Source organism: Trichosurus vulpecula, chromosome X (genome assembly GCF_011100635.1).
Source record: "Trichosurus vulpecula isolate mTriVul1 chromosome X, mTriVul1.pri, whole genome shotgun sequence".
Classification (NCBI taxonomy): Eukaryota; Metazoa; Chordata; class Mammalia; order Diprotodontia; family Phalangeridae; genus Trichosurus; species Trichosurus vulpecula.
In genome coordinates, this window is record NC_050582.1 from 45,623,076 (window position 1) to 45,648,223 (window position 25,148).

Sequence of the window (25,148 nt, forward strand, 5' to 3'; positions counted from 1 at the left end):
ACTTTGAAGATGGCAATTTACCTTTTGAACTCTGGATGTCAAAGTGAACTTTCTAGACCCAGGCTGATCTGCTGGTGTGCATTGTTTTCAAAGTTGGCTGTACGAAGGCCTGCCATGAGCTGGGAATTCAGTCTCTGAGTCAAGGAAAGCTACTGCTGATGCAGTGGATAGAACACTGGGCCTGGAATCAGGATGGTCTATTTGCCTCAGTTTCCTCATCTGTAAAGTGGGGATAATAACAGCACCTGCCTCCCAGGGTTGTTATGAAGATCAAATAAGGTAATATGTGTAAAAAAAAGGTGCTTAGCACAGTGCCTGGCACATAGTAGGTGCTATGGAAATAAATGCTTATTCCCTTCCCTTCCCACCCCCACTCTCCAAGGGAGCTCGTAGCTCATGAGAAGAAGCTGTCTCCAATTTTAAGAGGTGCCCCCTTCGAATGTGTCTTAACTCCAGTGATACTAGTATGGTTGTATGGTAAATTATGTATCTAGAATATGTGTATGTGTGTGTATGTGTAGGTTCTGCTTTTAATCAAATATTGGCATAATATTGGCTCAACCATTATTTTTTACAACAAAGTCACTAAAATCACATCTGTCTTAGTATTATGAGACCCTAGAATATCATGGCTGAGAGGGACCTCAGGAAGCAGAGGCCTACAGAGGGGAAAGGCCTTGTTGAAGGTTACCCAGGTATTAAGTAGAGCCAAGATTTGAACTTCCCAAAGTCTCAGTTTCCACTTTAAAATGAGTTGGCCCTCTGGTGCCCCTCCCAGCTCTAAATCCTCTTGATTTACTGCTTAAAATCTTTCTAAGCTCCCCTGCATTAGGGCTATAGTGATGGGTGGGACTTTGCACACACAGAAAATCAGGAAGCTGTGTGTCAGGTTCCCACAGAAGCTTGGCCAGTGCCTTTGTGTGGGCCCATTGCCCTGGGGTCCTTCTGATGCTATCTCTGGTGTGCCCCATCAACCACTCCCAGTGGGCCACAAATGTTATATTGGTAATGAGGCCATTACTTATAGGAAAAGGTGAGATCTGCACATCAAGTGGTATAGAATTCTGTATATTTAGGACTTTCCTGGAGGAGGAGACTTGAGCTTGATATGTGTGTGTGGTGGTGGAGGGGGGAGCAGTTCCTTCCCATTTGATTGTGTTGTGGCCTGAATAAGATTGCCCACTGTTATGTGACTGGGTAAAGGAGCCCATTGTGAGGTCTCCATCTCCTCCCAGCTGGGAAACCTCATTCTGAGTTTCCTGACTCCGGAATTTTCTTAGTCCCAGAGGATCATAGATTGTTAGCAATGGAAGGACCCTTAGATATCATCCAGTCCAACCCTCCTTTGAAGAGGAGGAAACTGAGGCCCAGAGAGGTAAGAGCCAAGATTCAAACTCACGTCCTCTCCACCATGTTTCTATAGCTAGTAAGCTAACAGTAGCTACTATGGAAGATGTGGTAATGCCAGCTCCAGGCCCAGAAAGCCTGGAGACTTGGCCAAAGTCACATAGCTAAGAACTAAGGATTAAACCCTGATCTGAGGCTAGGTTCATAGTCTATGATAGGGAGTGTGTGTGTGTGTGTGTGTGTGTGTGTGTGTGTGAGAGAGAGAGAGAGAGAGAGAGAGAGCAACCATTGAATCTCTGTGGCCTGTCTCTAAGGATAGCCACGTCAGTCCCACAAAAGATTAAGCTAAAGAAAAAGAGAAGATAAATAGTCATCAAGGAATGGGTGATTGTGGTAAAATAGGGTGCTGCTTCTCCATGGGGCCCCAGGGGATCTGCCTAAACTCACCAGCTCAACAATGACTGCTTTGAACATGCCATAACATTCTATAAAGGTTGGACAATTTTACCTTTTTTTTTTTTTGGTTACTGTTAGAACACTGAAAAGTGTCTAAAACTCCCTTCTGTCCTGAGTGGATCTTGGAGTGGCGGAGGAACGAGGATAACAAAAAGTGTAGGACTTAGAGCTGAAGTGATCCTTAGGGATCCCCTAGTCTAAATCTATTGTTTTATTGAGATCAGATAGCGGAAGGGAATTGCCCAAGGCCATACAGGGGGTCGCTAGCAGGATTTGAACCTGGGGCCTGGGATATCCATTCTACTGCCACTTCAGCACGTTGGTCAGCGGCAATAGTAACTTGACTTTATTTCTATAGCACTAAGGTTTACATTTCCCTAGGGCAGGGCCTTGTGGGTAATGAGTACAGTAGCTGGTCTCCAAGAACCACAGGCAGAAGATTTGCATTATTGAGATCAGAGAATCGTGCATTATTGAGTCTCATAGAAGGTGGGAGCTGAAAGGGACCTTTGAGATCATTTTCGAGATCATCTAATCCTACTTCCCCCCACCCTTTTCCAGAGAAAGGAGCCCAAAGCTTAGAGAGGGGAAGGGACTTGGCCTGAAGTCACACAACTAGTCAGTGGGGGTAGAGCTAGGCCTTGAATCTAGTTCCTCTAGCCCAGGGGTGGGGAAGCTTCGGCCTTGAGGCCACAGGTGGCCTTCTAGGTCCTCAAGTACAACCCTTTGACTGAATCCAAACTTCAAAGAACAAATCCCCTTAATAAAAGGATTTGTTCTGTCAAACTTGGACTCAGTCCCAGGGCCACACCCAAGGACCTAGAAGGCCACCTCTGCTCTACTGGAATGCCTTTAGGTTAATCCCCCAGAACCTATAGGGAGCTGGTTTTTTTTTTGTTTTGTTAATTTTTTAAAAAGCTTATTTTTTTAAAATTAATTTTGAGTTCCAAATTCTCTCTCTCCTTCCGCTCCTTCTCCCATCCATTGAAAAGCAAGAAATATGAGATCCATTATACATATGAAATCCTGCAAAACATTTCCACATTAGCCATGTTGCAGGGGAGAAAAGCCCAAGAAAAATAATGGGGGAAAAATCTGTTTCAATCTTCACTCAGAGTTCATCAGTTCTCTGGAGGGGGATAGCATCTTTCATCACATGTCTTTTTGAATTGTCATGGATCATTGCTTTGATCAGAGGAGCTAAGTCTTTCATAGTTGATTATTTTAACAACATTGCTGTTCCCGTGCACAATGTTCTAGTTCTGCTCATTTCTCTTTGTATCAGCTCACAAGTCTTCCCAGGTTCTTCCGAAACCATTCCTTTCAACTGATGGCCATCCTCTCAGTTTCCTATTCTTTGCCAGCACAAAAAGAACTACTATAAATATTTTGGTAAATATGGGTCCTTTTTCTTTTTCTTTGTTCTCCTTGAGATATAAACACAGTAACGGTATTGCTAGATCAAAGAGTATGTACAGTTTTTATAGCCCTTTGGGCCTAGTTCTAAATTTGTTCTCCACAAGGTTTGGACTAGTTCACAGCTTCACCAACAGTGCATTACCGTATCTGTTTTCCCATACCCCTCCAACATTGGTCATTTTCCTTTTCTGTTACTTTAGCCAATCTGATGGGTATGAGGTGGTACTTCAAAGTTGTTTTAATTTGCATTTCTCATTATTAGTCATTTAGAGCATTTTTCATGACTACTGATAGCTTTAATTTCCTCTGAAAACTGACTGTTCATATCTCCCAATTTATTTATGACACTACCCTTTATGTCTAAATCATGTACTCATTTTGAGTTTATCTTGATATGCTGTGTGAGGTGTTGGTCTGTACCTAGTTTCTCCCAGACTGCTTTCCAATTTTTTCAGCAGTCTTGATCGAATAGTGAGTTCTTGTCCCAGTGCTTGGATCATTGGACTTATCTAACGTCAGGTTACTGTGGTCATTTACTTCTGTATATTGTGTACCTAATCTATTCCATTGATCAACCACTATTTCTTACCCAGTGTCAGATTATTTTGATGACTACTTCTTTGTAATATAGTTTCAGATCTGGCACAGGGAGCTGCTTTCAAAGAGCTATTGCATCAGTTCGGTACCCCCAGGGCCTTAGGCTGCTAGTCCCCATGGATTTATATAATGGGGGATGTGGTAAGACCAGTGAGAGGCAGACTCATAGCACTCAAGCAACTCCCTCTCATTTTTCTTTCTGGACCAAGGCTATGCTTTCCTAGAGGATTAACCTAAAACATTGAAGGCCCACGTTAAAATGTAATGTTACCTGTGGAGAATAAAATTAATCTGTTAATTTAGTTTTAATGCCTTTTCTTTTTTTCAGAGGGGAGAAGGCAGGGCTATTGGGGTTGTGAGTTGCCCAAGGTCACACATGTAGTAAGTGTGTTGAGTGTCTGAGGTCACATTTGAACTCAGGTCTTCCTGACTCCAGGGCCAGTGCTCTACTCACTGTGCCACCCAGCAGCCCCTAATGCCTTTTATTTTTCAAGTCATTCATCCCCTGACATACATTTCTCCTTCCCCCAGCTGAGCTGTCTTTTATTCGAGGTGAGCAAAACTGACCACTATGGTCATCCCATCTAATAGCATATTCAGCGTTCTGCACTTGTAGTCCTCCTACCTCTCCACCAAGAGGAGTGAACATGTTTTCACTGGTCCATATTTTTGCACTGTTCTGGCTGGTCTCTGTGTCTGCTCATGTTCTTCAACCCTGGAATGGATGCCACCCTCCCCCACAAATTTCCCATCTGTGTAAAGTGCTTCTTTTCCTTCAAGTTCCATCTAAGACACCACCTTTCCCATCAGTTAATTCCTGATCCATCTTGTCTCTCAAGTGGAAGTTCCTGTTCAGCCTTTTTACAGCCCTTTGCCTGGACCTTTTCTCTTTGTCATTAGCTCAGTCTCTTCTGTCACAGTCTTGCGTGTACATCTTCAGTTACCATTGGATTAAGAACTTGAAGAGCAGAATGTGTGTGATTTGTGTCTTTGCATCCCCAGCATTGAGTACAAGGTAGATCTTGAATGTCCCAGCACTTAAATGTTGAAGGAAATAGGTCCAGACAAAAGGAAGGGGCATATTCAAGGTTATATGAAGCAAGGATTCACACTTTGCCTTTCCTTTGCATCTTTGATGGGCTAGCTCTGATTTTCCTCCCTTTTCTAGCCATTCTGTGGAGTAGCCCTGGCATAATAATATGGCTTGGCAGCCCTGAGAGGAGGTAGGGGATACACAGGTAATTAGGAAGAGTAGGGAACTTTCACCATCCCCTAGACCTAGTGGGAGGCACCTACATGGGTGGGAGATATTGCCTGTATGGGGAGAAGAAGCAAACTAATGAGTCACCATGAGCCTACATAGGGTTGACACAGAGATCACACAGAGAGAGATTGTGAGATACAAGAGGAGGGTGTATCTCTTGTCTCTTTTGTGTGAGGTGGGGAGCTCTGATGTTCATGTATAAAGAAGGTCTAAGAATCACAGAGCTCTAAATACAGAGGAAGATTTTAGGATCAGTGTTATAGAGCTGGTCCCCTCGGAAGACAACAAGTGCCATCTGCTGGAGGATGAGGAGAATGGCAGAACTTTGGAAGGCATTGAGTGAGGCCAGAAAAACAGGGATTACCTGTTGGGAGAAGAGAAGGACTTTGGGAAAGACTCCAGGAAGTTGGGCTTTGGAAGACTTTCAATAGAAAGAGTACTGGTTCTGGGATCAGAGGACCTGGGTTCAAATCCCCCCTCTGATAACTACTGTTTGTGCAACCTTAGGCAAGTCATGGCAAGTCCCTTCCCCTCCCTGGGCCTCAATTTCATCTTCTGTAAAATGAGGTGGTTGGACTAGATGGTCTTTTAGGTCCCTTCAGCTCTAGGGCTATAAGTTTATTAATAGGGACATCAGTGGAGTTATTACTACCTAATGGGAACTGAGGATTGATTCAGAAAGGAGAGCTGTAGAAGACAATGGAAAGTGGCAACTTGTGATGTCTGCTGAGACAGTAGTTGAATAGCCCTCTCTGATTTCATGAACTCATAAGTAAAACTATAGGACCATAGATTTGGAGCTGTAGCAGGCTTTAGAGTCCATTGAGTACAATCCTCCTCACCTTGTTTTGCAGATGAGGAGACTGAGGCAGAGACACAAAGGTTATAGCTAATAAGTGTCTAAGATGGGACTTGAGCTGAGTCAGTTCCACGTGTTGCATCCTCTCCACCACCTGCTTCCGATTATGAGGCTTGTAACCTCTGTGCTTTTAAGGAGAGCTGGGTGGCAACCTTTGGCAGTAGAGGAATGTGTGAGAAGCTGAAGATCCCTGGTTATCAAACCACATGATGGAGATGCCTAAAGTGTATCTGGACATTTGGGATGTGGAAGGAGCACAGGGGTTTTTGTAGGTTCCTGGCTCATGACCAGTGCTCTTGTCAGTATGCTGCACCACCATTTTGATGGGTAGGCACTGTACATCTCTAGGTGGGGAGGGGAGAAGTGGGAAGATGAAAAAGCCTTCCAGAGATAAATATTGCAGTCTTTGTAGTTAGGCTGGCAGTCTATATGAACAATGTTTAGCCACAAACTTGAGAACAGACACTGGAAACAGTAAATATGTAGTTTCTATCCACATGCTTTATTGCAATCTAAACTTGCCCTGCTCCTCACCCCCCTCCCCAAGCCAGCTTTCACTAAAATCCCCAGGATTAGGTTGAGGGGTAGGTCCAACTAGGCCAAGTCCTGGCTGCTCTTGACACTGCTGAAAGCCAGGCAGAGTCTGATGCTGGGGAATGGCTCCTCTGGAGGCTTCTATTTGCATTGTGTGGAGTGGTGATAGTGTGGGGTCTTCCCTGAGGAGTGCTCCCTCTGTGGATGCTTTTTCAAATCTGAATCAGGATGACTCCCTCCCTTATAGCTTCGAGTTCAATGCCCCATTTGCTTTGAGTATCCTATGTGGGTGTCTGAATCCTTCACCTCTAGGCCTGCTCTGGTTAATGAGGCCCCAGAAGCAGGGAGACAGCTCTATCCTGAGAGAATCACCTCTTCCTCTCTCTCGTTAACTCCCAGGTCAGACAGGAGGCAGCTGCCTGGAGGCCTGATCTTATTTTAGGGCAAAGAAAGGAAGGGATAGCAAATTCCTAAACCCTGCAGATGGGGAGGTTAAAGCATCCTGCCTTGCAAGGAAAAAAAAGAGGGAGCAGAGCGCCTTTGCGTGCGTGTTCTCTTTTACACACATGCTTCTCAGCCTCCAGGGGTGGCCAAGAAAGCAGAAAAGAACGGAGGCAGAAGAAATCGGGTTGGGCCTTTTCAGCAAGCCAAGAACCAGAAACTGCATTTCCAGGGAACAAGGATAAATTAGGGTGGGCTTTAGAGCTGGATCAGAGATCACCTAATCCAATCCCTTCTTTTGACAGAGGAGAAAACAGAGGAATGACTTGCCCTCGGTCACTGCAAATTGGTGGCACATAGACCTGACTCCAAATCCCAGGCCACAGGGCTCTGAATAGCCGGCTCCCCTAAGGTACTGCGACCACGGAGGGCAGGATGGGGATGGGGGGAGGGGTCAAGGAGGCAGCTCCCCACAGAACGGGCTTCTGCTGTTAGCCGCCGGCCAGCCCGGGGGCCGCTCGGCTGCGCCAGTCTTCTCGGCGGTACAAGGGCTGAGTCCCTTTCGCACAGGGTCCCGGGAAGCAGGTCCCAGAGCAGGAGCTCGGGGCCGCGCAGGCGCAGAGGGAGCCCGCGTGCCCCGGCTGGCGTGGGCGGGGCCCCAGGGCAGGCCCTCAGGGTGCCGGCCCCGCCCCTGGCCCCGCCCCCGCCCCCGCCTCCAGAGACAGGGCTTGCAGTTGCTCCTCGGGGGCTGTCAGCTCGCTTTCGTCCCGCCCACTTTCCGAGCCTTCGAAGCAGCCCGAGTCTCGTGGAATATCGGCCTTGGAGTCCAACGTGTGCTCCGGCGCCGGCTCCAGGTTCGTCTGGGGACCTTCTTCCGCCTCGCTGCCGGCTGCGCGAGGGGTGAGAAGGGAGAATCTGTGAGGTCCTGGGCCCTTCTCCCTCTCCCCCTTCTCTGCTCCCCAGTCACCTATCCCAAGGCCCAGGACCCAGATCTCTGAGAACAGAGAGTGCAAGAGGTGGGAGACACCTCAGAACACGGGATGAAATCTGTCAGAGCTTGGAGAGAACAGAGAATGGCTGAGCTGGAAGGGACTCTGGGACTGATAAAGTCCGAGTTGGAAGGAATCTTAGAACATAGAACAGTGTCAGCCCTGGGAAGGGGTCTGAGAGGGATCCCAGGGAAGACCCCTGTGTACAAACCCCACAATCTGAATTCTGTTTCTTTTGGCGCAAGCTAGGCTCAGAGCCTACGGGCCAGGGCCAGGACCAGGGCCGGGTCCCCCAACTTACTGTCATAATCTAACAGTAGCTCTGCAGCCGTCAGCAGCTTGACTCGGTGCTGAGGATCCACAATATTCAGCTCGCTGAGATGGGTTTCCCGAAGCTCTTTAAAGTCTTCCAGGGTCTGGTAGCCATTGAGTAACAAGGTAGATGCGTGTTCCTAGCAGGGAGAAATAGCAGGCTTGCTTTCAGCTTTTCCCCAGCCTGAAACCAGCTCCCTCTCTGGGCAAGCGGTCACTTCCCTTCCTCTTAGCCTCTGTTGTCTATAAAGTGCAAGGGGTGGACTGAGAAGACCTCTGAGGTCCCTTCCACTTCTCAATCTAGCCCCCTCCCTGACCCCATTGTCACTTTTTCCTTCTGGGCCAGCTCCAAATAGCCACCATTTTACATAGTCATTGTGCTTCTGAGAATGTAGGTGTGCGTCGAATTTTGGCCAATCAAGTTGGACTGACAGCATCCCTGTCAAGTACGACTTGAAAAGCACTGAGGGAATTTGTCGTGTGAAGGAGCCTTGTGGTGAATCCTTTGGTAAGTGAAGAATTAAGCCTTAACTGACTTGTTTAGAAGTGGCCCAGGCTGGTGAGGGGACTGGAGATCATCTCATGGGGTGGATCAGATGAAGGAACCGAGAATGTTGAACCTGGAGAACACTTAGCATGAGAGCTGTCTTCAAGGGTTTGAAGGGTTGGCATGTGGAAAAGGGCTTAGATGTATTCCACCAAAGTGCAGAGTTATGAGTAATGGGCAGAAGTTGCTAAAACTCAAATTTAGGAGGGATGGAAGGAAAAACTCCCTGACCCCTAGAGCTGTCCCAAAGTAGATTGGGCTACCTTGGGCAGGAGGGAATTGCCCTTCCCCAGAGATATTCAAGCCACTTGTTAGGTCTATTGTTCAGGTACTGGTTGGAGTGGGTGGCTCTTGAGGTCCTGTCCAATTCTTCTTTCCTTGGGGCCTTTTGGGGAGCAGGGCAAACCTGTACCAGCACCCTTCTCCCTCCCCCCACTCTTTGATCACTAACCTCCAGGCCAATTCGCTCCAACAGCTCGTGTAGGGTCTTGGGTTTCAGTCTCTTGCCCTTGCTGGGACGTTGGCGGCTTCTCCGGGCAGGCCCCACAGCCTCCTCAGGCAGCACGTCCACATAGATGAACTTGAAGGAGCCCAGTCTGCCATTAAGCAGCCCAAGCCATGTCCCCACAGGTGGTTTCTCAACAATCTGGATCACATCCCCCTTCTGGAAGGTTGGGGGGAGGGGTGTGTGGAAAGGGACCTGAGCTTGGGGAAGTCTACTTGGGGGAGAAGATCTCACTACCCAGGCCCCTCCGAGCTACAGGTCATAGGGTGAAGAATACTTCCCATTTTTGTTCCCCTCCATTGTCCCATCTTGTTCCTTGCTGGCCTTAGGAGTCAGGAGATATGGGTTCTGGTCCTGACTCTACTACATATGACCTTGGACAAGCCCCTTCCCCTCTCTGTGCTTCTGTTTCTTCAGCTGTCCTATCTATCTAGGACTATTGTTATTCCTCTCTGCCCTCCTCCCCAACCCAGACCTCTTTCCCAAGGCCCTTCTCTCCTCCTCCCCAGGAGGGTCCATGGGAGTACCCTCACCTGGAGTTTCAGCGAGTCCCTGTCGTAGGGGCTGGGAGTGAAGTCGGTGTGGACCCGGGCCCTGCCACAGAAGGGGCCTGTGTACATCGGGGCCATCAGCTCCTCCACCCTCAGGCTGGTCTGCCCGCAGCCCACAGTGCCAGGGCCTGGGCTGCCCAGCTCGCTGCCTGCAGGGGAATGGACAATGGGAGGGGGGCGGGCTTTACCTTTATCCCTGGCTCAGCCTGGCTCCTAACACAGACTTTTGTTAGGGTTGGGGGAGCAGGGAAGGGCCCTAGAGTAAATAGAAAACCCCCTTAGGGGGAGGCAGGCCCCACTATAAAAGGGGAGTTCCACATTCATCAAATGCCTTCTTTCTGACTGACGGGCAGGAAGATGCCAGGGAACTGTAGGGAATCTCCTCTTTCCTGGATGAAGGTAGTAGGAAGTAGAAGTGTGACCCAAATGGCTTTCTGAAGCCTCCTTCCGTTATAGGAATGACAGTCCTGCTTCTCCTCCCACTCCAGGGGAGGAGGGACATGTAACACAGCAGAAACACTTCTCCTCCTCCTTCCCATCCCCAATCCCAGATTTTCCCCAGACTCCATCCCCTGTCCACTCCCTCCATCCACCATTACTCACTAGTGGACGTTTGGCGGCTGAGGGCTGGGTGGCTGTCATCCTCCTGGTCAGTAAAGGCCAGAGGCATGTTCTCTGAAGCCAAGCCCTCCAGGAGGCAGTCTGGTGAGGTTGGGGAGGCCAACCCTTCCTCCAGAGTATCTCCCTGAGGGTGAAACAGAAGAGGCACCAGCTTTAGAATGGGAAGATTCCAGTCCTAGCTCAGTCAGTTAGGTGTTGGGTGACATTGGGCATTTCATTCCCCTTCTCTGGGGAGAAGGAGATGAAGCTAGCTAATAAGAGCTGACCTTTCTGTAATGCTTTAAGATTGATACAGCACCTGCCTTTTCAAGACTGTGAGGTCAGCTGGACAGGTGCTGTTGACCCACACTGTAGTCAGAAAGTAGTTTGATGCCTCATCATGGTGGGAAGTTATGATATTTATATTATCTTCATAGAAAGAGACCTCAGAAGTCATTTAGTCTCAATCCCTCATTTTTTGGAGAAGGAAACTGAAGCCTTAAGAAGATAAAATATTTACCTAAGGCTGCACATATAGTAGTAAGTAGCAGAGTCAGAATTTGAACCCAGGTCCTTGGGCTTCAAATCCTGAGCTCTTTCCATTGCACGACATTGCCTCCCAGTTCATAGGAGCATAGATTTAGAACAAGGAAAGGATCTTCAAGGTCATCCAGTCCAACCCTCTTATTTTACACATGAAGAAACTGAGACCTAGAGAGTTTAAGTAACTTGCCCAGGGTCACACATCTAGTAAAAGTGTCAAACTTAGGTTTTCCTGACTCCAAGGTCAGCACTCTGTCCACAATAACATAATGCTTTTCTATCTATGAGTTTAGAGGCAGTATGGCATAGTAGACATAAAGGGCCATTATTGGAGTCCAGAATATCTGGGTTCAAGTCCTGCTTCTGACATAAACTAGCTGTATGACTCTGGACAAGTCACTTAACATCTCTATGCCACAGGCTACTACTCTCTTGGTGGAAGGAGTTGTCATACCAGAAGCTCCCTTTGCTTTTAAAATCATAGATCTCCTTCCCCGCCCCCCCCAAAAACACTCCCCTAACACCTTGAATGTAATAAAACTGTTTCCTTGCTTAAAGCAGGTAGTACGAAGATGACCATTCCCATTTCAGAGAGGCAAAAAAGGAAGATTTAAAGAGATTGCCTGATTGGCCAGTCTCTTGAGTCCTTTATAGCTCTAACCTTCTATGAGTCTTTGTAATTATTAGAGGGGAGATGGTCACATAATTTAAAGTGACTCCCCTAGTTCACCAGCCCTTTGTCCCTGTATGTATGCTTCCTGCCCTAGCTCCCAGGCAAGGCCAGCTCCAGAAAGAAGTTTACCATTGACTTGGCTGGCCCTCCATCCCCAAGCCCACTCCTCAGCCTCCTTAGGGTCATAGGATTTCGAGCTGGCAGGGAGCTGAGAGCCCACCTAGTCCAAGCCCATCATCTTACAGAGGAGGAAACTGAGGCCCAGAGAAGGTCAATGACTTGTCCAGGGTCACATGGGTTATATGAGGCAGAACTGGGCCTGGCATCCAGTGCTCTTTTCTCTACCTGTCTTTGGGCGGGATGGACTTTTGTTTGCCTTTCGGGTAGGCCTATTTACTCTATCTATGTGGTGAGCTGGCCCTACTCTCCCTTCCAGCTCTAAATCTCTTGTCCTCCACCCTCCCTTTTGGCCTCAGGCCTCACCATCCCCTCTGACAGGGCCTTCACCATCGTCTTGCCCATCTTCCGGTTCATGGTGCGGGAAATCACTGCCCTCCACTTCTTTCCCAGCTTCTTTGCGCTCTTCCCAGCATCCTCTGTGGGGGGGCCTCCTGTGTCATCTTCTGGGATCTAGGAGGAAAAAGGATAGAGCTTTGAGGTCCAGGGCCTCTGGAGTCCTTTCTAGCCCTGTCTTCCATGACTTCCACTGGGTCCCAAATGTGCCTTTTGCTTCCCTCCATCTCTACCAGGTGACATTCTATTCTTCCTTCAAGCCTGAGCTCAAGTCCCACCTTGGGAACGTGAGCTCCCAGGCCAAAAGGGATATTTTCCCTTCTCAGAACCCCCACAGCCCTTGGTCTTTGCTTCGCATTGAATTTTCCCATAGCGCATGTGCTCTAGTGACATGGGCCTTGTCTCTTATTAGACTGGGAGCTCACAGAGAGCACAGCCAGGGTTAGGTTTTCTTTTAATCTCTTCCACAGCAAATCTCAGCACATAGCAAGTACTGAACATGTATGTGTAGAAGGAACACTAAGGTCATTTTCTGTCCTCTGAACCTGCTCCTCCTTCTGACATCACATTGGTGGTAATTCCATTTACCCCGTCTCTCATATTTTCAACCTTGGGGTTGCCTCTGACACTTCCGTCCCTGTCTCAGAATTTCCCAGCAGCACCACGTGCTGTCTCCAGTGTCTCTCCAATCTGCCCCCTCTTGGCTATTTCCAAGGCTAACTCCCTCACACAGGCTCACTCACCTGGGCCAGTTTCCTAAAGAGCTCTCTCACCTTTCCCTTCTCCTCTCTCAAATCAGTACTTCATATCCCTGCCAAACTTACCCTCCTTTGTCGTATTAGTCCTGCAGCCATCTTATTCTTCTGTTCAGAAATCTTCCGTGGCACCGTATTACCCAAGACCTTCCCCAATTTGACACTACCCTGCTCTTCCGGACCTTTAACATTATGCCCGAATTTGCACCCTACTCCCTGGCCAAACTGGATGACTCAATCTCCACCCCTTCACCCCAACCACCAACCTCCATCATCCCATGCTCTTAGACTGCCTTGTTTTGGCTCAACTGTTCCTTATGCCTGGAATATTCCTCCTTTCCCTCTTCTTCTAGTGAATTCCTGGCCAGACTTTCAAACCAGCTCCAATGTCACATCCTCTAGGATCCCTTGTCAATGACAACCTCCCCAGTGAGGCTTCATAACATGGTTTGATCCCCTGGCCTTAGTCTGCAATGATGTATATGACAGCTGGCTATGTTGGTGGCTCAACCACTCCTGGACTTTGGGTTCCATGAAGGCAGGAACCCTGTCTTATCTAAGCTTCATGTCTCTCCTAGTACCCAGTGCTACCGGGCCCTGCATACATCAGGCACCTGGCAAATGTTGAAATTCACAAGTGTGGATGGAAAGAAGGAAGGGAGAAGGCTGGTGGGAAGGACTTAGACAAATATCAAAAAAAGAGTTGGGTGAGCAAGCTTGGTAGGAAGTAGGGAGGACATAGGATCATGGGAGCAGAGATGTCGAGTTGGGTGGGATCTCAGGCCATGTCGTGCACCTGTCCTCTCCTCCCTGGCAGGCATTTGTTGATTTTGTAAACAAGAGAGTAGAAGGCTTCCAGGATTAAAACTTCTGTTGCTTGTTTGGGAATAGTTTGAGGATCGAGGCAAAGGGTATTAAAAAGTAGAACGTAAGCCTATTGAAGGCAGGGATTGTTTCATTTTTGTCTTTGAATTCTGGTGACTGGCACATAAGGGAGGGATTGATCCTGTGGTGTCACTGATATAGGGAATTTCCACAGGACAAAATTCCCTCTTGCAATATAGGCCGGCACTTTCTCTGCAACTTATAATCTTAGAGAATTGTATAAAGCACTGCAAAGTTAAGTGACTTGCTCAAAGTCACTCAGTCAAGTATCTACAGCAGAATTTGAACGTAAGTGTGTTCTTGGCTCCCAGGTTAGCTGTGGCTTACTCCAGATACAAAACACGTGATTAGTGAATGCTTGTGCCATAAAAGTGTTAGTAGAAGACACCTTGTGCATGTTAGATGTGGAGAGCAATCCTAAGGTCTTGTTCCCTCAGGATGGCCTGTCCCCTCTCCCCTCAGCTCCGTACTCACATTGTCCTCAAGATTAAATTCCTTCTCGCTCACTACAGGAGAGCTGGGCTTCGACTTGGCAAAGTCCTTGAAACTGCTGGATCTTTGAAGGGAGAGCTGGAAGAAGCAAGAGAGACAAAGTCATCAGTCCATGCCAACTTCCATGGGGCAGTAAGAAGGTCATCAGGTCAGCTCTGTGGCCAGGCAGCTCAGTATGGAGAGCTGAGCCCTAATGAAGCCCTGGGCCTGATTCTCCTACAGGCTAGAGGACTTCATTGTGTCCCTTGGGCTCAGACTTGAGTCCCCTGACCCAGGCCCCAGACCGAGCACAGCCCTGGCTACAGACCAAGATGGACACCTGGCTTACCTCAACACTTGGGAATGCATGATCAGCTTTAAGGTATGTAAAATATTTTATGTATATTATCTTATTGGATACTCATAACAACTCTAAGAGAAAGGGTCTTGTCTCTGATATATGTTGGCTAGGTATCCCTAGTTAAGTCATTTAACCTCTCAGAGCTGTAAGCCACTCTTCCACTGGCAGAGAAGGAGCTGTCTGTATCAGTAGAAAGAGTTTCCTTCTCTGGGAATTTCTTATACAAGTAAAATCACAGGTCTAATCCCTATCTGTACCCCTTAAACTTCTCCCTAATCTATCTCCAAAGTGTATTTCCAGGTCTTCCCCATTAGAATGGAAGCTTCTTGCAGGCAGGGACTGTGTTTTTGCCATTCTTTATATCCCCAGCATTTAGCACACAGGACCTGGCACACAGAGCTTAATCAATGCTTGTTGGCCAAATCCACCTCTCTCCTCCTCATACACTCTATATTTCCAACCACCTTGGTCCATTTGCTGTTCCCAATATGTACCATTCATTCCATTTCCCTTTTCCCAGCTGTTGCCTAGGCCTGGAATATTCTCCCTCTTAACCTCTGCCTCTTGGAACCCTTATATTTTCAAGACTCAGCTCAAGTGAGTGAGGCCTTTCTAGAAACCCTCCCTCCTCCCAAGTACCTTGTAGCTTTACATATTTTGTGCTTACTCCTCTGTTTACGTGTTCTTTCCTCCCAAGAGAAAATAAGCTCCTTGAAGGCAGGGCCTGTTTCATTTTTGACTTTGCATCCTCAACTCACAAGCTTTCTTTTTTAAAAAAATGTTTGTTGGATTGAATTAACCAAAGAACATTGATTATGTTACCATTAAAGTTGTGACTCTGGCTACCGCCAGCATTAGCTAGGTAACTCTGACTATTGTCAACATTTGCTGGGTAATCTTAGTTTTGGCCAGCTAAGTCAATTCAGGAAAATTTGTTAATGTTATGCTTCCTAAAGAACAACTGTGGAGGGTTTGTTCACGGAGATGCTGCCCACAGGTCTGAAATGCTTATAGCTGCTGGTCAGAGAATCCTAGACGTCAGAACTAGAGAGTAAGAGGCCCAGAGAAGGGAAGAGACTTGCCCAAGGACACCCGGCCATTAAGCGGCAGGGTGGGGATTGGAATCCATGTTTTCCAACTTTAAGCCCAATACTCTTTGCATTGCCTCCTACTTCCTCTCTGGGCTTCAGCAGATCTAATTTCATGATTGGAAGTTGATGGAACCTTCCAGGGCTCAGGAGCCATAAGGATGGATGTAGTCTGTGCTTTGTTGTTGCTGTTCAGTCGTATCTGACTCTATGTGACTCCATGGACTTTGTCCATGGGGTTTCCTTGGCAAACATGCTGGAGTGGTTTGCCATTTCTTTCCCCACTGTGTCCCCATTTTACAGATGAGGAACTGAGAGAAATAGCAGTTAAGTGACTTGTTCAGGATCACACAGCTAGTAAGTGTCTGAAGCCACATTTGAACTCAGATCTTGCTGACTCCAGGCCTGGTGCTCTATCTACTGCACCACCTAGATGCCCCTCAATACTAGGGCAAGACAAACTGAACTTGAGCTAGAATATCTTGGATCTAGTGAAGGTTCAAGGCAAGGCAAATTAGGAATAGACACTAGACACAAAGAAGCCTCTTACCACAGTGGGAGCTCTCATTTCTTTGGCAATTTAGGTCATCCAAAGCCCTTCTTACTCAACAACCTTGGGAGGCAGGTAGGGAGAGTCTTATTGTTTCCATTTCCGTTCCATTTGACAAAAGGGGAAACTGAGGTACCAATCTGCACTTAGATGAGAACTCTCCCTAAGTCACAAACTGATTAAGTGTCAGAGCCAGGATTCAAATCCAGATCTAGCTCTCTTTCAAGACAGTTACGACATGGAGCCAGGATCTGGGGATGGCAAGATCCCCAGAGAGGGCTTGATTCCAGACCCCAGAGGGGGACAGTGAAGGGCTGAGGCCACTGCCTCTAGCCTGGGCAGGAAGCCCCATATCTTCATTCAGCTACAACCAGGGGACAGAGGAGGAAGGAATTCACCTGTCTTGGCCTAGCGGACACTACCATCAGGGTTGTTGTAATTTGTGACTGAGCATCCCACAAGAAAGCTTGGTGGGCAATCAGGAAGCAAGGAATCCTCTAGTCGAGCTGGAGGTCAAGGTCAGAAACCCAGCAAGCAGTAGCTTGTACTAGCAAACCCAAGGTCCTACTGCCAATGAAACTCTAGAGCCACTTGCCTGTCCACTGACCCTATGGGGTTGATGAGAGGGCAGTACATTGCAAACCTTAAAGTGTTATGGAAACAGGAACTATTATTATGAATGACAACAATAATTATTATTGCAAACAAACGAGGCAGCTCACTCTGTTCCTTTTCTTTTCCCTATCTCCCCATCTCCCTTCTACTTTCATGCCCTTCTCTTGAATTATTAGGATTCATTAGCTGCTTTGATGGCTTTGTCAGATTGTAGAATCCCAGAGTATCAAGAATGAAAGGGACCTCAGATAGCATCTAGTCCCACTCCCTCATTTGGAGGGGAGGAAACTGAGGCCCAGAGCAGAGGAAGGGACTTGCCTAAGGTCACACAGCTAGTAGGTAGCAATGCTAGAAACAAGCCAGGCCTTTCTTCTCTATTCAATTCAACAAACATTTATTAAGCACTCCCTACAGGCCACTAGGTGGCACTGCAGTGGATAGAGCGCTAGAGTCAGGAAGACCTAAATTCAAATCCGGCCTCAGACACTCACATTAGCTGTGTGACCCTGGGCAAATCATGTCATTTCTTTGCCTTAATCCACTGGAGAAGGAAATGGCAAACCATTCTGGTATCTTTGCCAAGAAACCTCCATGGCCAGTATTGGTGTGCTATGGTCCACAGTTACATGACTGAATAACAACAATGTTGATGCTACTGTCCTAAGTGCTGGGGAGACAAAGACAAAATGAAACAGCTTTGCCCTCAAGGAGCTTCTGTTCTACTGGTGGGAAACAACATGGACACTGAGAAGTCAATACAAAGTATATAGAAAAGAAACCCAAAGTTATCGGAGGGAGCACTAATGACCTAAGGAATCTTTGAGGTAGAGGTGAATAGGGTGAGCATTTAAAGCATAGGAGGCAACCTGGACAGAGGGACAGAGGCATAGAGAGAGGGGATGATAATGATGATGATGATGATGATGATGATGATGATGATGATGTGTGTGTGTGTGTGTGTAGAAGATGATGATGATGATGATGATGATGATGACGATGACAACGTCGGCTGGGGAGTGTGATTAACCTGCCAAGGTAGGTCAGAGCCAGCTTTTGAAAGATTTAAATGCCAAGAGGAGGAATCTGTATTCTATCCCTGAGGCCAAAGGAAGCCATTGAAGCTCGTCCATCGAAGAGGGGCACAGTCAGATCTGGGCTTGGGCATAGCACTTTGGCAGCAGTTTGGAGGCTAGATTACAGAAGGGAAAGACAGAATTCAGAGTGACTGATGGGGAAGCTGTTGAAATAGTCCAGGCAAGAGGTAATGAAGATGTGAACGAGGATGGTTGTGGTATGAGTGGAGAGAAGAGGAAAGACGGGGGCAAGGTGGAGGTGCAACTGAGAAGATTTGGCAAGTGAGTGCATGGGGGTGGGGTCGAGAGAGTGAGGAGCTGGGGATGAAGCTCAGATTTCAAACCCAGCTGACTGGAAGGATGGTGAGGGAGTGCTTAGGGGGAAGAATAATGAGTTCCATTTTGGATGTGTTAAGTTTGAAATGCTGGGCTGCCTAGGTGGTGAAGTGAATAGAGCACTAGGCCTGAACTCAGGAAGACCTGAGTTCAAATCCAGCTTTGGACACTTCCTAGTTGTGTGATCCTGGGCAAGTCACTTAACCTCTGCCTACCCAAAATGGGAATAATAACAGCACCTACCTCCCAGAGCTGTTGTGAAGATCAAATGAGACAATATTTGTAAAGCAATCAGCACAGTGCGTGGCACATACATGTTTGTTCCCTTCCCTTCCCCCATGGGGCATCCAGATGGGATGTCTAGCAGGCAGTTGAGATACAAGACCGGAGTTCAGAAGTGAGGCTGGGCTTCATTTATAGGGCTGGGAGTCCTCTACATTAAAGGTGTGGAAGCTGATGATCATTAAGAGAAAGTGGAAAAAAGAAGAGAATGGAGCCTTCGAGTACAGCCACATGGTAATGATCCAGCCAAGGGGACAGAGGAGGAACAGTCAGATAGCTAGGAGGAAAACCAGGTGAGAGCAGTGTCCTAAAGAAATAAAAAAGAGGAGACAGTATCAAGAAATAAGGGCTGACCGACAGCATCAAAGGCTGCAGACAGGTCAAGAAGGATGGTGACTGAGAACAGGCTGGGGAAAAGAGGGAAAGAAGGGGGGGTCTGGCTGGTCTCCAGGGGGGAGCTCCCTGAGGAGGGCCTGAGCTGCCTGAATGGAAGACTTGCTATTTATAGGGAGATTCGGCCTATTGTGGTCTCCCCTGTCTCCTCTCCCCTCCGTGTTGAGAACATGCCAAGAGAGCTAGAGAGATGGCAAGGAGCCAGGAGTGGCCTTTGTTGGGCGACTGGTAACCTCACCTCCCAGCTTAGGCCTCTAATCCTTTTCCTTTCCTTCCACCTCTTCCTGTCATTAATCTGCTGTCTCTTGGGGCTTTGGGGGCCATGGCAGGATTCAAGGGAGGGGGAAAGAGAGAGACTGGTTCCCAGACTGAGGCACCCATGAGATAGGCCAGGCACCAGGGTGAGGGTGACAGATGGGCACCCCACCCTCCCTCTATACGAGGTGGGGCTTTAGAAGCTTTGTCCCCATCTCTCCAAGATTGGGGCGTCTCCAGAGAAGGGCCTTAATCTCTTGCCTCTAAGTCTTTCCAAGTCAGGGAGACAAAGACACCAGCATGCTCTTACCCTATGGTCTCTCTGACCAAGGACTGTGGCTCAGCCAATTTGGATGAGGCCAAGGAAACGCTCCATGAGGTTAACTTAATAATAACAAAAATAGCCAGAATTTATATAGCACTTTAAGGTTTGTAAGGTACTTTACAAATACAATCTTGTTTGAACCTCAGAACAACCCTGGTCTCTTATTATTCTCATTTCTCAGATGACGAAACTGAGGCAGAAAGATGTTAAGTGACTTGTCCAGGCATCACACAGCTATGGCAGGATTTGAACTCAGTTCTTTCTAACTCTAGAAGGAGAGAAAAGGTCATCAGATCTAGCTGTTAAGAAACCATCAGTGATAGTAGTATCAGTCAGTTGGTGAGAGATAGATAGGGCCTTTCTGGATTCTCTTCCCTGTTGCCAGTTTGAGTCTATGAGCATTGCCTGTGGGCCAGGCCTGCCGGCCAGTCTTCTACCCCTCCCCTGCCTCCCACCCCCATTTATGAAGTCCTGAAATATCTCCTCTCCACCATTCTTTCCCCAGCCTCCTCCTTCTCATCCCAAAGCACTGGGTGCTTCCCTTTCTGTGCTCAGTGCCTTTCATATCATGGTCAGTTTCATAAAAGAGGCTGGAGTTCAACCCCCTTATTGGGTAACTGAGGAAGAAGCTGAAACTCAGAAAGGAGAAGGGACTGGCCCAAGGTCACAACATCAGTAAGTGGCAGAGCTGGGCTGGCCTTCTGGGAGCTTATGCCTCCCTCAGTCCTGACTCTGGATGGATCCCCAGCCCCCCACCTCCCACCCCGTCCTCCTCTCTGCCAATCCATGTCCTATTACTTCTTCAAGACCCTCTTCTTTAAGTGGTCTCAAATCCTCCTCTCCTAGGAAGCCTCGACTTGACTTCCAAGCCTCCAACTGCCATTGCTGTCTGGCTCCTCAGCCCACTCATGCTCACTTTGTACCATTGGTATTGATCGTGCTTTGCTGCCTTTTAAACATTCCCAACTCTCACGGGGTCAAAGGATCAATTTATCAATCGATGAGCATTTATTAAGTACTCGCCACATGCCTCCAACTTTGCAAAGCTCTGGGGACGTAAAGGAAGAGAGAACGTTTTCCCAACAAGCTTACATCCTGATGGAGAAGACAACACAGAGATAGAGATATGGACATATAAGTACATATTGTGCATGTGTGTAGATATATATTATACATTTATACACATACCTACATGTTCACACACACATACATACATACATACGTATGCATATGTAAACTAGGTCCATCCAAGATACGTGGAGAGTAGGTGCAAGGTAACCTGAAAGGGAAGCTGGGGGCACCAGAACGGCTTTCTGAAGAAGGTAGTCTCTAAGGAAGCTGGGAATTCTGGGAAATGGAAGTGAGGAGGGACAGCATTCCAGGCATGGGTGACAGCCAGTGGAAGCATGGGAGATGGAATGTGGTGTGTGAGAATGGCAAGAAAGCCAATATGGTTGGCATATGTGGAAGGGAGTAATGTGTAAGAAGTTTGGAAAGGAAGAGGTTGAGTTGAAAGGAGCTTTAAATGATAAACAAGAGAGTTAATATTTGATCCTAGAGTAATAGGGAGCCATTGGACAGTGTTGAGTAGGGAGGTGATGGTCAGATCAGTGCGTTAGAAAGATCACCTTAGCAGCTATGGAGGATGGATTGGAGCCAGGGAGAAACTCATTAGGAGAGTGCTGAAATAATCAAGGCCAGAGGTGATGAGGGCCTGTGTGATTGGAGAGATGCTGTGGATGTAGAAGACAAGCCTTGACACCTGGTTGGTTGTGGGGAGCGAGGGGAGGGAAAGCACTCCTTGGCCACTCTGAGCAGTTGTCCCATCTGGTCTTTGATTCTCCTCTTGTCCCCTAAAATCACCTTGAAAGCCCCTTTCTCACCGCACCCTTTTTGTTGTCCTGAGCTTCACTGGGCAGCCCCAGGTGACTCTGACCTCTGGTGCTCCTGACACACACTTATAGGACAGTGCCATGCTTTTGTCCAGGCTATGCTGCCTGCCCTTGATGCCATTGTCTCCATGTGCTCTTTAAAAATCGAAATTGATTGCTAAGTTCTCTACGCATATACACAGATCTCGTCAGATTCTTGCTGGATTTAAGGAGGACAGATGTGATTTCATGCCATGTGGGTAGAGGGCTAGGCTGGGGGTTGGGAAGATTGGTTCTGACACATACCAACTGTGTGACTGAGGCAGGTTACTGCATCTCCTATTGCCCTAGGCCGCCTTCTGAGTTCCTAAGCCGATCTGCCTGGAGGGAGGGAGTTTCCACACAGGGAATTCCCCACATTGATGAAATCACAAATTGGGACAAACCACCATCAACAAAACTTTCCAGAACAGGCCAGGCTCATCCTCCCAAGGGAACCTCCACCTTCCATTACCCTTGAGGGGAGGATGGTAGAGAAATTGGCCTGGTGCCTAAGATCAACACCAGGTCTGAGGGGCCTAGGGTCCCAGAGGATCAGAGGTGGGGTGGGCAGGAATCGGGAGCCACTCTTAGCTTCTGAAGGGCCCCAGGAATGCCCAGGCTTCCCCTGCATGGTTCCACACCAGCATGCACTTTGACAAGCACATACTCATCTATCATTCTTCATTCTACCCTTGTCCTCACAGGGGAACAGAGGCCCAGAAGAAGGAAGTGAGTCACCTAAAGTCCCAGAGTGAAGTGGGGCAGAAGTGTGCCTGGAAGCAGGGCCTCTGGCCTCCCCGGCCCATCATGACGTTTCTTTCTTGGGAGAGTTGTCTGGGTAGGAGTAGAGGAAGGAGGAGGGACTGTGGAAGCAAAGAGTCCTCTGGCCACAGAGGCCCCAACAGCCATGCCCTAGGTTGGAGGTGGGCTCTAATTAGCTAACTAATGGGGGCTCAGAACCCTGGAGGCTAAGGGAGGGAGCCAGTTATCCTCTGTGCTACATCGGAGAGAGCTCAGGCCTCGGCATCAGAGGGCCTCAGTTTGACTTCCTCGATGTGTTGCCATGGTCATGTCACTACCCTTCTCTTGACTCTTTTTCTTCATTTATAAAATGAGAGAGTCGTATTAGATGATCTGTAAGGCCCCCTGTAATGTTGTCGTTCTAAGGAGTCAGACATTCTGTTTCTATGATTTTTCTCCTTTCTATGATCCTTCTATTACTCTGAGCCTCAGTTTTGTCATCTTTAAAATAGAGCTACTTCACTCTACCTTGCCTGCCTGCCTTCCTGACAGGCAGGGTTGGAGTGAGGATTCAAAGTATTAATCGGTAGAAAGCTGTCACACAAACGGTGGGGAGGGCCTTGACCATCTCCAGTTAGCTCTTTTCCACCCTTTGTCCTCTGGTTGGGGGACAGGCCCAGGTGTAACTAAAGCAGTCTTGGCTTCTCCTCACCCCCAGAGAACCAGCTAGGGGAAGTGGTGGCTTCAGAGGAAGAGGCAGCCAATGGCAACTCTGCTGGGTCTAGCACCTGGGATGAGAATATAAAGCATCCCTCACCACCCCCCCCCCCTTGCCATCCGGTGTGGTAGAACCTCAGAGAAAGAAACACTGTTCAATGACAAGCCGGAAAATGTCAGCCACTCCTGTCCCATCGACCTGAGGACACCCCACCCCCAACACACACACTCACACTCACACAGACACATACCCCCACATATACATACACCCCAAGCAGGATTCACACCCCAGTGACCAGGAGCAGGTGGCCCCAGTCACCAGCACAGCCTCTCTACTGCCTCACAGTCCTAACAAGCTTTCAATGAAGACTCCAATTCTCTCCTAGAATTGGACTGGCCTGAGAATCGAGTTGTGGAAGCATGGGATTCCAGGCGACTGGCAAAGAATTCTAGGCTAAGATCAAAGGATAAGGTCAGGAAATCCCAGACTCCTATAACATAATCCTAGACCCTAACCTTCAGTCCTAGAGCTGGGTGACCTCAGGCTTTACTCTCTGGGCTCCAGTTTTCTACTCTATTAAATGGGAGAATTGGACTAGATGGTTTCTGAGGCCCCTTGTAATGTTGACACTCTATGGACTGAAGTCCCTTCCCCTCTCTAAGCCTCAGTTTCTTTTTGTAAAATGAGAGGGTTGGACTGGATGATCCTTTCCTGCTCTGCCCTTCTGTGACCTAGTCTCTTCCACTCTTTGGATCTCAGTTTCCTTCTCTGTAAAATGGGCGGATTGGGTTAAATGACCTCTGCAGGATCTTTTTACTCTGAAACTTCTGTGGTTCCACAAATAGATCATCTGGTCTAGGCTTCTGCCTTCAGGAAGATGAATGGCTAAGCTATTTAAGACAGAAGCTCATTTTCCTGTCCTTCAAAATCCCCCCCCCCCTACCATATCCCACATACACATGTGTGTGTATACACATGAATACATACCACACAGACACACATGCACACATGCTCACATTCCCACATCTCTCCCAACTCTCTCCAAATCTCATGTTACACTCTTCTCAAACTTTTCCCCATCAATCGATCAACAAGCATTTATTAAGCACTAACTATTTGCCAGGCACTGTGCTAAGCACTGGGGATACGAAGCAAGGGAACCCTCCCCCAAGCCCCAAAATCACCTCATGTAATGGATCCTTAAGCTTCCTGGTATTCGTCATCTCATGGAATGTTCTAACACCTTTGATCCCCTATTTCTATATCTCTTTATCCCTAGAAGGCTTGTCCTATCTTCACAGAACCTGGGAGTTGAGATAGAACTGAGCCAAATGTACTGGAAGTGTGTGTGTGTGTGTGTGTGTGTGTGTGTGTGTATGTGTGCTGGAGGCAGGGACTGGTGAGTGGATGCCCTTGGAGCATCATGGCATCTCCTAGTGAAATGGATTCCAAGTAGGTGAGCTCAGATAGGAGGGGAGTGGGCATTGTTAGGAAAGGAATCTAGTCCTGGAGCGGCCAAGCTGAAGAAGAGACCCAGGTGGGCAAAGACCTAGACTCTAGTAACTAGACAAAGCCCTAGGATTCAAGGCTAGAAGATAAGGGATTTCTTCTAGAGTTCTCAAAGTCCATTCTAGAATTCAAATATTTTTCTTGCAGGGCTCAGAAGTCTATTCTAGAACTCTGGAGCTCTTTTCTAAGGTTCTAATCATCAATTTCAAAATTCTGAGCTTCCTTTCTAGGGTTCTGAGCATTTAGTACGGAATTCCAGCATTCTCATCAAGGATTCTATGAATCTATCCTGGAATTTTAGGTTTCTTTCCTATGTTCTAGGAGTCGGTCTGAGGCTTTGGAGGTTCTCTTCTAGGGCTTTAAGAGTCGGTTCCAGAATTCTAGGCTTTTCTTCTAGGGTTCTAAGTGTCTATACCAGAATTGTAAGATTTTCTTTTAGGATTCTAGTAGGCCCTGGTCAACTGACTTCTTGACCCCAAGCACTGAATGCCCTCTGGCCCTTTCTACTCATCTGGGTCATTGGGAGCCATAGGAACAAGCAGTGGTATTGTTCCTCACCTTCTTCTTCTGGTTTGGCTCCTTCTCACTGGCGTTGGAGGGTTTACGGCGCAGCATGGTTCCTTGCCCTGACCAGGAGTCTGTCTCTTGTCCACCAGGTGCTCAGCCTCCACAATTCTGCCCAGTGGGCACAGCGTGGAGTAAGCCCTCCGGCTACTACGGGTTCTGGG

The 25,148-nt window shown here is 47.8% G+C and overlaps 1 protein-coding gene across 1 annotated transcript; it reads right to left on the reverse strand.

Annotated features, from left to right (window-relative positions):
- Nucleotides 1-6,441: 6,441 nt before the first annotated feature.
- SASH3 (SAM and SH3 domain containing 3) lies at nt 6,442-25,148 on the reverse strand. Its single transcript, XM_036740103.1, is given in 12 exon segments — nt 6,442-7,361; nt 7,363-7,456; nt 7,459-7,550; nt 7,552-7,607; nt 7,610-7,806; nt 8,208-8,358; nt 9,217-9,429; nt 9,804-9,970; nt 10,425-10,566; nt 12,121-12,267; nt 14,265-14,360; nt 24,979-25,148. Coding segments are annotated over 12 exon segments (1,449 nt in total). The 5' UTR covers nt 25,036-25,148; the 3' UTR covers nt 6,442-7,324.